The sequence below is a fragment of the Gekko japonicus genome, unplaced genomic scaffold (genome assembly GCF_001447785.1).
Source record: "Gekko japonicus isolate JY-2015 unplaced genomic scaffold, Gekko_japonicus_V1.1 scaffold2597, whole genome shotgun sequence".
Classification (NCBI taxonomy): Eukaryota; Metazoa; Chordata; class Lepidosauria; order Squamata; family Gekkonidae; genus Gekko; species Gekko japonicus.
The window spans coordinates 104,611-118,543 of NW_015167615.1; the positions used below are offsets into that span (position 1 = coordinate 104,611).

At 44.1% G+C, this 13,933-nt stretch overlaps 1 protein-coding gene across 1 annotated transcript in view; it reads right to left on the minus strand.

The window, feature by feature from the left end:
- Positions 1-9,008, minus strand: part of YWHAQ (tyrosine 3-monooxygenase/tryptophan 5-monooxygenase activation protein, theta) — a 21,811-nt gene extending 12,803 nt beyond the window's left edge. Inside the window, exons 1-2 of the mRNA XM_015414014.1 lie at positions 8,789-9,008; positions 7,143-7,521 (exon numbers count right to left, since the gene is read on the minus strand). Of these exons, the coding sequence (XP_015269500.1) occupies positions 7,143-7,436 (294 nt within the window). The 5' untranslated portion in view covers positions 7,437-7,521; positions 8,789-9,008. The remainder of the gene's footprint in view (positions 1-7,142; positions 7,522-8,788) is intronic.
- Between the last annotated feature and the right edge of the window lie 4,925 nt (positions 9,009-13,933).

Here is a 13,933-nt window from a genome sequence, read left to right on the forward strand (position 1 = left end):
ATATGTTTGCTGATGATGTTTTAAAGAAAGTCACACCAGTGAACTGGTGGAAGTCACTTAAGCACTTGGATTTAGAGAATGTTGAAGTAACAATTGCAATTTCAGCAGCAGTAGCTGCTTCTGCTGGCGTAGAAAGAATATTCTCTTCCTTTGGACTCATTCTAAATTGAGAAATCATTTGGGACCCGATAAAGCAGGAAAGCTTGTTTTTCTTTTTCCAGATTATGAACAAACAAGAAGATGAAGATGAGTGAACTACAGGGGACAGTATTTAAAAATGTTCATGTGTGGACTGGGCTGATAGTCTAAGTTTTTTTAAAAAGATATTTTGTTTAACCACATCAGTTAACAAACATAGATGTTTAAGCAAATACAAGAATACATATGCTATAAAGTTATTGTTTTAGTTAAATAAAACTATTTAAATCATTATTAACGTAAAGTACAGCAGAAAGGCTGTCCAAAATATGAACGATTAATCTATTAAACTGGAAATAGTTCACCTAACAATAATTTCATAATTATCTATCTATGATGTGTTACTAACAGTATAGCCAAATCAGTAATTTTTGATATACCTGTAAAACTAATCTGAGAAGTTATTCTAAAAACGAAACCTTCATCTGGTTGTAAATATTAAGATTATACCAGCAAGAATGAGTGTTTATGTAGAAAACCATGATTTAAATCTAGTCTTACTGACTAGTGATTTAAATTGAATCCATCCTGGTGCCAACAGCTCCCAGTAAGTTTGGCTGTACATGTACTAAGCAGTGCATTCTGTCCCTTGATGCATAACTATATATACCCTCACCTAAAGGGAAATGAAGGCTGACGAATGATTTGCCAAAAACACTGTCTACAAGATTCTGCATATCACAGAACTATAGTAATAGTAGACAGAAAGCTATCCAGCCAGCAATAGCTAGGAACAAATGCAGTGCTCTGTCCAAACCTCAGTCATTTTCTGCCTCGCTCTCCCATTCCTTAAAAGCTACTCTTGAAGGTCAGGTGACTAGAATGGTACCCAACAGTGTTAAGATACTACAGCTGAAAAGAGTAACAGTTGTGCACCTCCCCATGCATGTGCTTTTTAAACTCATGCATTGTTTCATATCAGTTGTTGAATATATTCGCTTAACTCAAGTTGTCTTCTTAAACTACACTCACAGCTGCAAGTTGCACAGCGTAGAGTCACTAAGCTGCTCTAAAAATGTCTACAGTACATCACTGTACCAAGTACCATTCTATTGTGTTATTTGGAAGAGTTAAAGGACAGCAGCATAGTTTAAATGATTACCAATTTTGCATATTGTAATTTCAATTTACCAAAATGTTCTGCTTCACTCTTTATAGTCTAGAAATTCCTGATAGTCTTTGTATTTAATTTTCCACTCAGATTTTAAAAAATATAACACACTGGATTGGATCCTGCAAACCATGGCTAGTTTATCTTTTCCCCACATTACTATCTCTCTACATTGGTCTCGGACTGCCAAAAAGCTGATGCTGGAGGTTTGCTGGGTGAGCTTCTTGGACAAAATGTTATGGTAGCTGTTGTGATGGAGAATGCAGCAAAATCACCTACTCACAACTGTTGGCAAAACAGGGAGTTAGAAGCCATTTTATCACATTCCCCCTTCTCATGGCGGCCTTCCTCCCAACGCATTTTGGGCGAGAGTCACCCAACTCCAAGCATCAGGTGTTTCACGGTCAAAGGGGCAACGCAAAACCAGAAAGATCCACATTCACCTTCTACTTCAGGTTTGTGGAACCCAACCCAGTCTGAAGCCTACATGAATTATTCCTGCTTATGTTTTTAACTATTACAGAATCTGACCCAAAAAGTACCTCCCCCTTCCACTGGTGGGGGACAGTGCCATCAAGTCACAGCCTACTTACGACAACCCCTATAAGGTTTTTCAAGGCAAGAGACCTAACACAGGTGGTTTGCCATTACCTGCCTCTGTGTAGCAACCTTTGACTGTCTCCCATCCAAATACTAACCAGAGCCAACTCTGCTTAGCTTCTGAAATCTGATGAGATTAGGCTAACTTGAGTCATGCTGGTCTGAAGCAGCAGAACAAGTTTAGAGTCCAGTGGCACCTTTAAGACCAACAAAGTTGTATTCAAAGTATGAGCTTTCGTGTACATGCACACTTTTTCTGAACCATTCAGGTCAGGGAACTTACTGGGTACTAAACTAAAGAGTCTATTTCCATTTATTGTTCAAATACACAGCAAGGAGGTAAAAATGTAAAACTAACATCTGGGAAGTCAACAGATTCTGAAGAGTTCTAGAAACCTCCTTTCACTACCCCAACTGATTTAATCCAACAATTTCAGTTCCCTGCCATCCGGAAAGGTGGCACGACCCATGGCAGAGCACACACATTTCAATTTCTGGCATTGTCCATTCAAAGATTCCAGGCAGTGGCTGCAAAGAAAGACATTCCTTTGCCCAAGAATGTGGAAACCCATTACTCAAACAGGCAAATACTATGCAAGATAGACCAACAGTTTTTGTGTAAAGCAGCTTTAAGCATTCATGATCTGATTATAGTAAAGATTGGTCACATCCCCAGCAAGCTTGAACTATCTTGGAACAAAACATTACTCTGAACAACTTAAACCAAATATGGGCCTAACAGTGTAATCTGCCTAACAGGCAGAATCCATGGTTTCTAACCAATTAAGGGAGTTGAATTATTAGACCTTGAAATAAAACCTGTTAAACAAGATGCATGGCAAGAAATGGGTTTGCTGTGAACATTCAGCAGAATACAAAAGACAAAAGGTCTATCATTACTACCAACTGGACCAGAGTATGACCATCAGGATATTTTAGGTCATGAGGTACTCAAGTCCAACATTTTATAAGGAGAACTCTAAGCATATACAAAAATTACTTGATTTAGTACATACTTAACTACACACCAGATATAAAATGTTTGCTTTCCTATTCCCTTCCCCTTTCCATGGGAGATTACTACTTCCATGATCAAGTTCCATAAGGCTCAATACTGCCATCTCCAGATAGTCCTTAAAACCCAGGGGCATGCACAACACACAAGTCAGAGAGCTTATTGATCAGTAAATAGGTAAAACACTACGTTCAGTTTCTGAACAGTTAAAAGAGCAATTTGGTGGAACTGGCACGCAGTGATACAACCAAACCCTGTAACACCAGCATTTGTTTTTCATTCTTGCACCCAAATTTTTATTTAGAACTCTAACTTTAAGCAGTTTGGAGGTTCACGGGATGACGGATATGCCACTGAAAAAGTAGCTTCTTGAAAATGTGCACCAACAGTAGTATACATACTAACAGTAGCTAGAATTCTCGTAGCAAAGAGATGGAAATCAGAAAGTTTACCCTCCACAAGAGAACTGAAATATACAATCTTAGAAGTAGCAGAGATGGATAAGTTGAATGCTAATCTACAAAATAAACCAGAAGAGACTTTTTGGGATAGATGGGGAATAGTATATGACTGGCTAAAGATAGATAAAACTAGATAAAAAAGTCGAACCCTGTTAACACCAGCATTTGTTTTTCGTTCTTGCACCCAAATTTTTATTTTGAACTCTAATTTTAAGCAGTTTGGAGGTTCACTGGATGACGGATATGTCACTGAAAAAGTAGCTTCTTGAATATGTGCACCAACAGCAAGTGGTCAGTATGTTTTGTCGCCCTAGTGACTGGAAATCAGCATTAAGGCTATGAACACCCTCAGATGATAGCAGCAAAGGAAAGTAAGGCTACAGACTGGTTGCTAGGGCAACAGAAGCAAAACCTGGAAAGGCTGGGATGTCCCACAAGGGCCAGCTGCTACCACTTCATTGCCATTGTAGCCACTGGGACCAGAGTGGGAAGGAGCACGAGCAGAGCAATCTCCATACAAATGAGCAGAGCTGATGCAGGGTTGAAATATCTGAGGCTTCTCATCACGATTTTTTGTTAGTGAGGGTAAAGATACTAACTAATAAGAGTAGTAAAAGAAGCCCCTTCCTCCTTTTCTTCCTCATGCAATCCCATGTCCTCAATGTCTCCCCTCCTTCCAACACTATTCCTGTTTTTTTCCTTTTTACATTCCACCCCCTCCCCCAAGCTGTACTCCTCAGGTTTGCCTCTCAACTTTCCTACTATTTGTTTTAATTTGCCTGTCTTAATTTGCCTTTCCTTCATCTGAAAGCAACTTCATTCTCCAAGAGTCTTAGCTCAGTTTGCTACGGCCAGCTTTGCTTTTCACCTTCCCAGATTTTTAAAAAATTATTTTCATTGCATTGAAGAGGTAGCTCATCTGGATCTGTCTCTCTTCATACCCTACCCTTTCAAAGCAGCTTCTGACTCTTGCTTTTTCTGCTTTCACTCTAATATCCTTCTCCCTCCTTCTTGTCGGAGGCCTTGTTTTTTATTTGCCCCTTCAGAGGGATCGCTTTCCATCTACCTCATAATCAAAGAAAACTGTGGATCTATTTCTATGCCACCCCTTCATTCAAGGAAAATATAGTGGTTTACATGGAAGGAGGTCAGGAGAGAATTTCTGGCCTCTGGGTACCTAGAGAGCTTCATAGCTGAATGTCCCCAGGCCTAATCCAACACTAACACATTAAACCCACAGAAGACTACCACCTGTATCATGGGAGTGGACAGCTGGCATTCTCTCCATCAAAATATAATGGAAAATCCACAGACACACTCAAATAGTCTGTACCTGAAATGCAGGACATTTCCTTAATGCTTTTTTTTTGGGGGGGAATGATCTATCTCTACCATCCTTCTTTCAAATTGAGGGTGGCTTTTCATAACTCCTGAGACACTAGGATAGGGGGAGGTGACCCTATTTTATGTGATTTTGTGCTCCTTGCCAATCCAGCAAAATGATCCTCTCACACTCTATTTAGTATAAGGTGCAATTAGTTTAGAAATTTATAATTAAGAGTAGTACTGTGGCTTAGACTTCACAACTGGCTAAAAGGACATTTGGCAGATTCCAACCCTGGCCACAACTTGTAGGCCCTTGACTTTATATAATGGCCAGCACATGGTCCTGAAGAAAAAACAATTATTTCTTAACAATCATAGTAGAACAATGGAGACAAAAATAAACCTAGATTTTTAAGTGTTAATCACTTCTATCTATATAAAAAACTTCAGCTAAAACTCAACACATTTCTAAATTTGTAGAACTGTTGGTATGCAAATAAAGATGACTATGCAAGTCAGATTGGCTAGGAGCCAGAAAACTACTTTGCGCATGCCTGATAGGTTTTTTTAGCACTGTCCTTTGACAGTGTATCCGTGTTTTTGAAAGTTTCAAATTTAGAATAAAAGTCTGCAATGCAGTATAACAAAACTCTGATAATAGACATGCCTAAAATTCCCTTTCATGGTATATGGAACTAATTCACAAAGTGGACATCTATATTGTGACAATACAAATTACAAAATTGAATTTGCATTTGTAATTGTCCTGGGAACCTGTTCAGCACAGAAGTATGTCTGCTTTGTTCCATGGGCAAGCAAATAAAAGGAGGTAATTGTAGGTATGCTGGGCATATTGGCAGCTAAGGTTTAGGTGGCATACTGGAAAATGGACCACACTTTAAAAGTACTGCACACAGAATTCTGATCACTGTGACTTAAATGTAGATCTATACATTCAAGAGACTTTCAAACATTTTGCCCTGACCTGGAGAGCCCAGGCAAGCCCAATCTTGTCAGACCTCAGAAACTAAGCAGGGTTGACTCTGGCAAGTACCTGGGTGGGAAACCTCCTTGGAATACTAGCAGTCAGGAGGACAGGGGTCAGGCACCAGAGGTCACCATGACTTCCAGGTGCGCGCACACACACAACATGCACATATTAAAAATACCAAAAAAAGAGAAACTTTCAAAGATTTGATAACAGTCAAGTTAAATTTATCAAAGCTAAATGACTGGAACATAATGTCGACAGTAATATTCTCTGTCAAAAATGTACTATTGCAATATTCTATTGCAACTGCTAACAGTGACATGTTAAATTTAAAAAGAATTAAAGTTACAGAGTTATCTCTACCTGCTGCTTTGGAAAGCATGGACAGTTTGTGCCTGTTTCTTCACTTCCTTCGGGGCCTATAATACTCTTGGCAATTGCCCATTATTTCTAGTAGGCAATGTCAAGCCAATGCCAGGACCCACAACAGCGGTGCACAGGAACAACAGCCAGGGCAAATCAGGTAACTACAGACAGCAGATTCTCTCCTCAACAAACTTTAGTGAGTTAAATATACAGATTAGTCTAGCTGTTTCTACATTCCAAGAACTAACAGTCCTAGCTTGCTGAAGGATAAATAGCCCTGGTCAGATACGGCAGTTCATTTTTTTTCATTATATACACAGAGTAGTATGTTACGGGATTATATAGAGCAGGGGTGGCCAAACTGCAGCTCGAGAGCCACATGCAGCTCTTTCACACAGTCTAATTTAATGTTAATTTTAAAAAAACAAATCTGCATATTTTTCAATAAAAACGTGTGTGTGATATTTGTTCATTTCTTGCAGCTCTCAAACATCTGACATTTATTCTGTGTGGCTGTTACATTAAGCAAGTTTAGCCACCCCAGATATAGAGAATCAGTATTGAAGAACAAGATTCACCCTTTGTTCTTATATTTTCTGTGAACGGGACGACCATCAGCCTTAAAATAGGCCTCAAATAACTACTGGCAACTTGCTTCCTTAGCTTAGTTCAGTTGTTATTTTAATGCTTGTATTTAAAACAGTTATATCCAGCCAGCGTGGAGTAGTGGCTAGTGTTGGACTAGGATTTGGAAGACCCAGATTCAAGTCCTCATTCTGCCTTGGAAGCTCACTGGGTGTCCTTGGCACAGTCATACTCTCTCAGCCTAACCTATCTATTTGTTGTGAGGATAAAATGGATGAAGACAACAGCGTAAGCTGCTCTGGTTCCCCACTGGGGAGAAAAAGCAGCATATATATGACTATCTCCTCAGACTCAAAGCAGCTAACAATGCAACACTTCCTTGCTTCTGTCAAGGTCTCATAGAACAATATTCACCCCCTTCTAGATCTCAGCATTCAGCAGTAATGATTCATACACAAAAATAAAGTCTGAATGCACTTGCCCACTTACCAGAACAGTAGTGCAGATGGACTTAAGTTCAGACTCCACTTTCTCTCGGTAGTCCTTGACAAGCTGCATCTTCTTATCATTGCCATCAGTTTTCTGCTCAATGCTAGAAATCACCCGCCAAGCAGAGCGCCGCCCTCCTACAACATTCTTGTAGGCCACAGAGAGCAGATTGCGTTCTTCATTGGATAATTCAGCACCTTGCTCCGTCACTGCCTTCATGCAGGTAGCCATATCATCATAGCGCTCTGCCTGCTCAGCTAGCTTGGCTTTCTGGATCATCTCGGTCTTTTCCATGTTGACCGGCAGTGGTAGAAGCAGCAAGGCAACTTATGTAGAAAGGAGAGAAGTGCTTTCACAGAACTAGAAGGCACCTCAAAACCTGCAACAGCACAGACAAGACATTTTGAAGCCTACCCATTCTCTACCAAGCTGTAAAGAGTTGTGTGTGTTCCGTCAAGTCACAGCTGACTTGTGGCAACCCTGTAGGGTTTTTAAAGCAAGAGACGTTCAGAGGTGGGTTGCCAGTGTGTGCCCCCCCGTCACAACCCTGGTATTCCTTGGAGATCCCCCGTTCAAATAGTAACCAGAGCTGACCCTACTTAGCTTCTGAGATCTCATGAGATCCAGCACCACACAAAAGACCCAGCCACTGCCAGAATGCTGTGCATCTCATGAGACTTACAAGGGACACAGTGACTTAAACAAAGCCAGTGAAGTAAGGAGAAATCACTAATGGGTTCCCCAAACTTCGGGCAGCCAAGTCACACTTCAAAATGCTCTGTCTACCCAGGTAAAGCAAATTGGCACCGGAGGCAAGATCGTGGAGAAAGGGCATCTGTGGTCGTCCAGAATTTCAGCAGCAACCACAAAAGGGTCAAAAATCGAGTTCCTTGGTTATGAAAATACTAAGGAAAAATCATACATTTATTTCTTTGGGGGGGGGAGAGAACAGGATGAGGGATACGTGCGAGGAAAACATTAAAAAGGTGAAACAGGCAACCGGCATGAAGGGGCGCCAAGGACTCGCGGAATAGGCCGGGGAGGGGAGAAAAAGTGGCAGAGGCGAGAGCGGAGGCCAGTGGCCCGGTGGGGAGAGAGCACGGAGGGCGGGGAACTCCGCTGGGCGAAGGGCAGACTGAAGAGCGCCTGGTAGGCGGAGCGGGGGAAAGGAGGGAGAAAAGAGAACTATTTAAACAAAAAAACCCAACAGAAAGCAAGATTTTTCACTTGGCGCCCCCCCCCCCGAGGGGGGCAGCAAATTTTGAATCTTCGTGGGGGGGGGGAAGGGGCAAAGAGGATGAAACAACGCCCCCCCCGGGACCCCAGGGAAAGAAGAGCCCTCCCCGCACAGAGAGACACACACAGGGAGAAGCCTTTGTCCCCGGAGGCGAGATCCAGCCAAAGCCAGACACAGCGACACAGCAACGCCTCCCGCTGAAGAAGGGCCGCGGCGGCTACAGGCCGGTACGAAATGGCGGTAGGGTAGGTCCCGCCCGCTGACTCCCGGCAGGGAGAAAGAGAAAGCTGGGGAGGAAGGCCTCCCAACTCCGCGCCACCCTCACAAAATGGACGTCGCGGCCCGGCCCGGGGAGTCTCTCCTCCTCCCGCTCCGGAGAGGCGCTTCCCTCGCTGCCCTCCACGCTTACCTGGGTCCGCGGGCGCTGGGCCGGGCCGGCTGGCGCCTGCTGGGTTGACTACCGCTCGCTCCGCTCTGGGGCTGGGTCAAGAGAGTGGGGAGGGGGGGGAGGGAAAGGAGGAGAAAAAAAAAGGAGAGCGTGCGAGAGGGGGGGGAAAGAACCGCTCCCGTCTCTAGTAAGAGAGGCACAGCGCGACGAAAGGGCGTTGGCAGAGGCCACCCGATGCACAGCTATACCCCCGCTCACGCGCCTTGGCCTATCGGCGAGCCGTCTTCGAGTTCTGCACCCGCCCTCAGGTCTTGTGTGACCAATCTGGCTTCTGCGCGCCGCCGCGAAGGTGGGCAAAGTCGGGGCACAAGCTCGGTTGGCCCGTGGGCTGCTGCAGCTGGGGCCACGGGGTTTCCTCCAATTAGATCCACGGTGAGCTGACGTCACTGTCGCCATGGCGATACTGCTACAACCCCGCCCCCTTCCCGTCCTCGTCTTTCCTAGCTCACTTCTTTTTCTTTCGCTGGCAGTCTAGGGTGGGTGGGGCACGAGGCGGTGCGGAAGCGAGGCCAAAGAGAGTCTCGTGCTGCTGCGGTGGCTGCAGGGCGGCCTGGAAAGGGTCACTTGCTGCGGGTGGTGGGAGGGAAAATCAGGAAGGAGAGGGAAGCTGGCGGTGGGTGGTTGGGTTTTTTTTAAAAAAAATATTGTTTTAATACTGCTTCTGCCGTAGGCGAGAAGGTCTTAAAGGTGCCACTGGACTCTAAATTTGTTCTACAGTCTTGGAAGAAATTCATGCCTGAGTTGCAGAGGCTGGGTCCGTGGTGCATACACCTAGGTGGGGAGTGGGATTTCAGTGTTCTAGACAGTCTCGGGCACAAGTGGTGGCTGGATAAACAGTTCAGCATGGTTTCCTATAATTGGTTTGAATGATGTGCTGCCCAGTCCTAGGCTTGCCTGATATTCCCCTTTGAGCACAATAGAATTTAATTCCTAGGCTCTTTAGGACCAAACTAGACATTGTGAGGGAAATACAGGATTCCCAGTAGTAATGTATGGCTGCCCGAGGTGGACCATAAGGAAGGCTGAGCGCAAATAGATGCTTTTGAATTATGGTGCTGGAGAAGACTCTTGAGAGTCCCTTGGACTGCAAGGAGATCGAATCAGGCAATCCTAAAAGAAGTCAACCCTGACTGTTCCCTGGAAGGCCAGATACTGGAGAAGACCCTGTTGCTGGGAATGACAGAAGGTAGAAGAAGAAGGGGACAGCAAAGGGTGAGATGGTTAGACAGTATTACCAATGCAAGGAACATGAAATTGAGCAAACTCCGGAGGACGGCAGAAGACAGGAGGGCCTGGTCTATGGGATTACAAAGATTCAGACTTGACTGTGCAACTGAACAACCAGGAAATAAGATGTTTCCTAGAAGTTTTTCCTAATCATTGACTGTAGCATTCTGATATTGGGATGTGTGTTTCTTGTCTTAACAAGGGATCAATCTTTATGATCTACATCAGCAAACTGGTGGAATTGAAATGTTTCCAGAAGCTCTGAAGGAAGCTGTGGGTTATCTGACACCCTCTCGTCTGAGGAAAGCTCAGTGGGTTTTTCTTCTTTTAATCCTTTCTAATAATACTGATATAGGAGGCTCCTGTGTTGCCTTTCTCAGCCAGGTTATGAATAGGACAAAACAGAAGAATAAATTGTTATACAAGATAGTCGAAGATGAATTGGCTCAATCATCATGAAAAATCTTCAGTTAACAGATTTTATTCACACAAAGACAACTCCTTTCTATCAGGAGCTCCCTTAAAAAAAACCTGCTTTAAAATAAGTCCTACCGAAAACAATAGTCACTATGGTAACAACCAGGCTGTTTGTTCTTTAAGCCTTAGTACATAATGTAAATTTATAGCATGAGGAAACTTCACAAGTTATTTCAGGTGTGAGCAGGTCCAAGTTCTTTAAGCTGTCTGCCAAAATGTTATTGGGGAATTTTCTGATTTTCTCTTTCTGTAGAGGACAGAGATGCACTAAAATACAATATGATGCTTCAGAAGCTGTTTGTTCAGAGCTGTGAACCTGAACAGAATTGTAAACATGGGTGGTGAATGTCCAGACATAGTATGTCTCTCAATACCAGTTGCTGGGAGGGTGACATATTGGGAGGGGCTTTACCTTCTATACCTCTGCTTATGGGCTTCTTGGGCACCTGATTGACCATTGTAGGAGGAAAGGAGGAAGGCTGCCTCTCCATAACAAAAAGGGCTAAATGACGATATTGCCTACAAGAGAGGAATAGTTTGAGAAGACGCTGGAGCTTGCAGCAATGGCTAAGCATTGATTAGAAAAAAGACAATTGGTTCGTTTATTGCTCGTTGGAAACCCCTGATAGACTTTTTGCGGGAAACAAACAATAATGACTTGATGATCTGTGGGCTTGGTAAATAAGGAATTTAGATAAAAAGGAAAAAGAGAAATTTTCATTGTAAACATACAGTAAGAGAAATGTTGTAATCAAACCTATCTTTGTTGCAGACGAAAATGGAAGCCTCCTTTTATTTTTATATATACATTTATTTGTTGTTTCTTGTTATCTGTTCTGTTCTTTCAATAAAAAACATAAAACCAAAAAAAAACCCAAAAAAGGGCTAAACGCTTACTTTTAAAAAAAAAGAAAAGAAAGAAAGCTGGGAATTCAAAGTAACTAGTAGATCATGGCAATCTCCCTTATAAATAAAAGCTGAATGGTGGTGGCACTTCTCTAGAACATTCCACACGCTCCAAAATCAGTTCGCTCTCTGATCTGTCATTCAGAGGGTCTCCCTGTCCACTGGCTGCTTTGCCTGAGTCCTGCCTCCAACATTCTAAACATTTTGCTGTTCCTCCCCCCCCCATAGCCAGTCAGAACACAGAGGTTATTTGCATATGCAGCCTCATTGGCCTCTGCCTCGGAACACAGAGGTCGTTTGTATATGTGACTTGATTGGCTTTTGCCTCTAACATTCTAAACAGTTTTGCTGTTTGTATATTTATTTATTTATTGAGATTTATACCCCGCCCTCGCCACAGAGCGGGCTCAGGGCGGCTTACAAGGGGCAAAGCCCATATAAAACAGATAAAAGCAATAAATAAAAACATTAATAACAATTGTACTCAATTAGACAATATGGTCTCCGGATACATGCCAGATGGTAGACAGACAGTTCTCCAGGGATGATGTTATCCTATTGCCTATCCCAACCAGGTAAATCCAGTGGTATCAGTCACGCAGAAATAGTGGCAGATCTTTCCGGGCCATCCTTAACCCCAATGTTATCCACTGCATTGGTGGCGGTGGTAGTGGCGGCCCCTATGTGAAAGCCTGGTGGAAGAGCTTCGTCTTACAGACCCTGTGGAACCGCATAAGGTCCCTCAGGGCCCTGATCTCCTCTGGGAGCTCATTCCACCAGGTAGGGGCCGCCACTGAAAAGGATCTGGTCAGAAGATCAAATCGAGCGTGTGCCAGGCCTAGTGCGTGGGGATCACTACACATTGAGAGAGTCCCAGTGCCGCCATGGACGATACCAGGTCTGCAGCCCGGCTGGAAGCCGCGTCATCGGCATGAACGTTGAAGTCACCCAAGATGACAAGCCTAGGGTGCTCCAGCGGCCAGCCTGATACGGCCTCCAGCAGGGATGGCAGGCTACTGGACGGTGCATTAGGCAGTCGGTACACTAGCCAGATCGTCAAACTCTCCACAGTCCCCAGCACGAAGCCGACACACTCTATGCCCGTGATCTCCAGCGGGGGGAACGCCCTGAAGGAGAAAGCCTCCCGAATGAAAATTGCCACACCTCCCCCCCGCCCCTTGGTCTGCGATTGATGTAGGACCGAGAACCCAGGTGGGGCAAGTTGGGAGAGAGCTACCGTTTTTCTGAGGTAAAATGTGTCCAATCTCCAGGTGAGGGCTGGAGATCGCTCAGAATTACAACTGCTTTCCAGATGGCAGAGATCAGTTCCCCTGGAGAAAATGGTGGGCTTTGTATCCTTATATGCTGCTGAGGTGGCCCCCATATGACAGCCAATGTGACGTAGCAGTCAGGGCTTCAGGGCACGAGAGAGGCTGCAGGTGTGTGGGGGGTGGAAAGCTGAAGAGTGAGGGGGAAACAAAGGTAGGTTGATGATTGGCTGGGAAGGAGATCGGGTTGCCAACTCCAGGTGGGAATTTCCTGGAGAGGTGAGGATGAAGCCTTGAGAGGGTGAGGTTTCAGGAGGCATGGGACCTCGGACAAGTACAAAGCCACAGACTCCACCCTCCAAAACAACTATTCCCTTCTGGGGAACCACCGTTGCCAATCTCCAGGTGAGGGCTGGAGATCACTCAACATTACAACTGTTCTTTAGGTAGCAGAGATCAGTTCCTCTGGAGAAAATGGTGGACTGAGTGTCATTATACCCTGCTGAGGTCGCCACAGCAAATTGACACTGAGTGTCCAAGGCCAGGACACCCGCCCAGAGCCTCTTTCTAGAGGCTGTATTTATTTCCACAACGGGCCTTTTTCCTAATATATCATAATGTTACAACACTGTAGAAAAATAGCAATGGCTTTTCTTTTTAAATAAGCCCTGTGGTGGCACAGTGGGAAAACTGGCTACCACTGACAGAAGGAATATTATGTGCTACTGTTATGGGCAGTATTATGGGCTACTGTTACAATACAAAACGTTGTTCTGGGGGGCAGTATTATGCAACACTGAAATATATGGAAAATGAGTGGGATAAAAATGTGATTAATATAGGGACAGGCCTGGTGGAACAGATAAAACAGCTACTTTTCTAGTGGGTGCTGTTTGCACCAATTTATTGTAGCGCTTGAAGAAATGGGCTGGGTTTGCTGCTGCTGAATATTGATCTGTGCTGTGGGTGTAGGCTTGCTGTGAGCTGATGTAATGAATTCCATATTGATGAGTGATCAGCCGCACAGTAAATTAAGAAGGACGTTTTCCCCCTCTTCCCCATTATTTCAAGGGCTCTTTTTCACCTTTCACTCTGCAATGCAATAGTTAGAGAGCTGTACAACTCAGCTCTCTCAACTGTACACCCCACTACATGCCTCCTTGATCTGTGCCCATCATGGCTAATTAAAGCCGGTCGCGATGGGTTTCAGGGTGCCCTAAGCAATGTT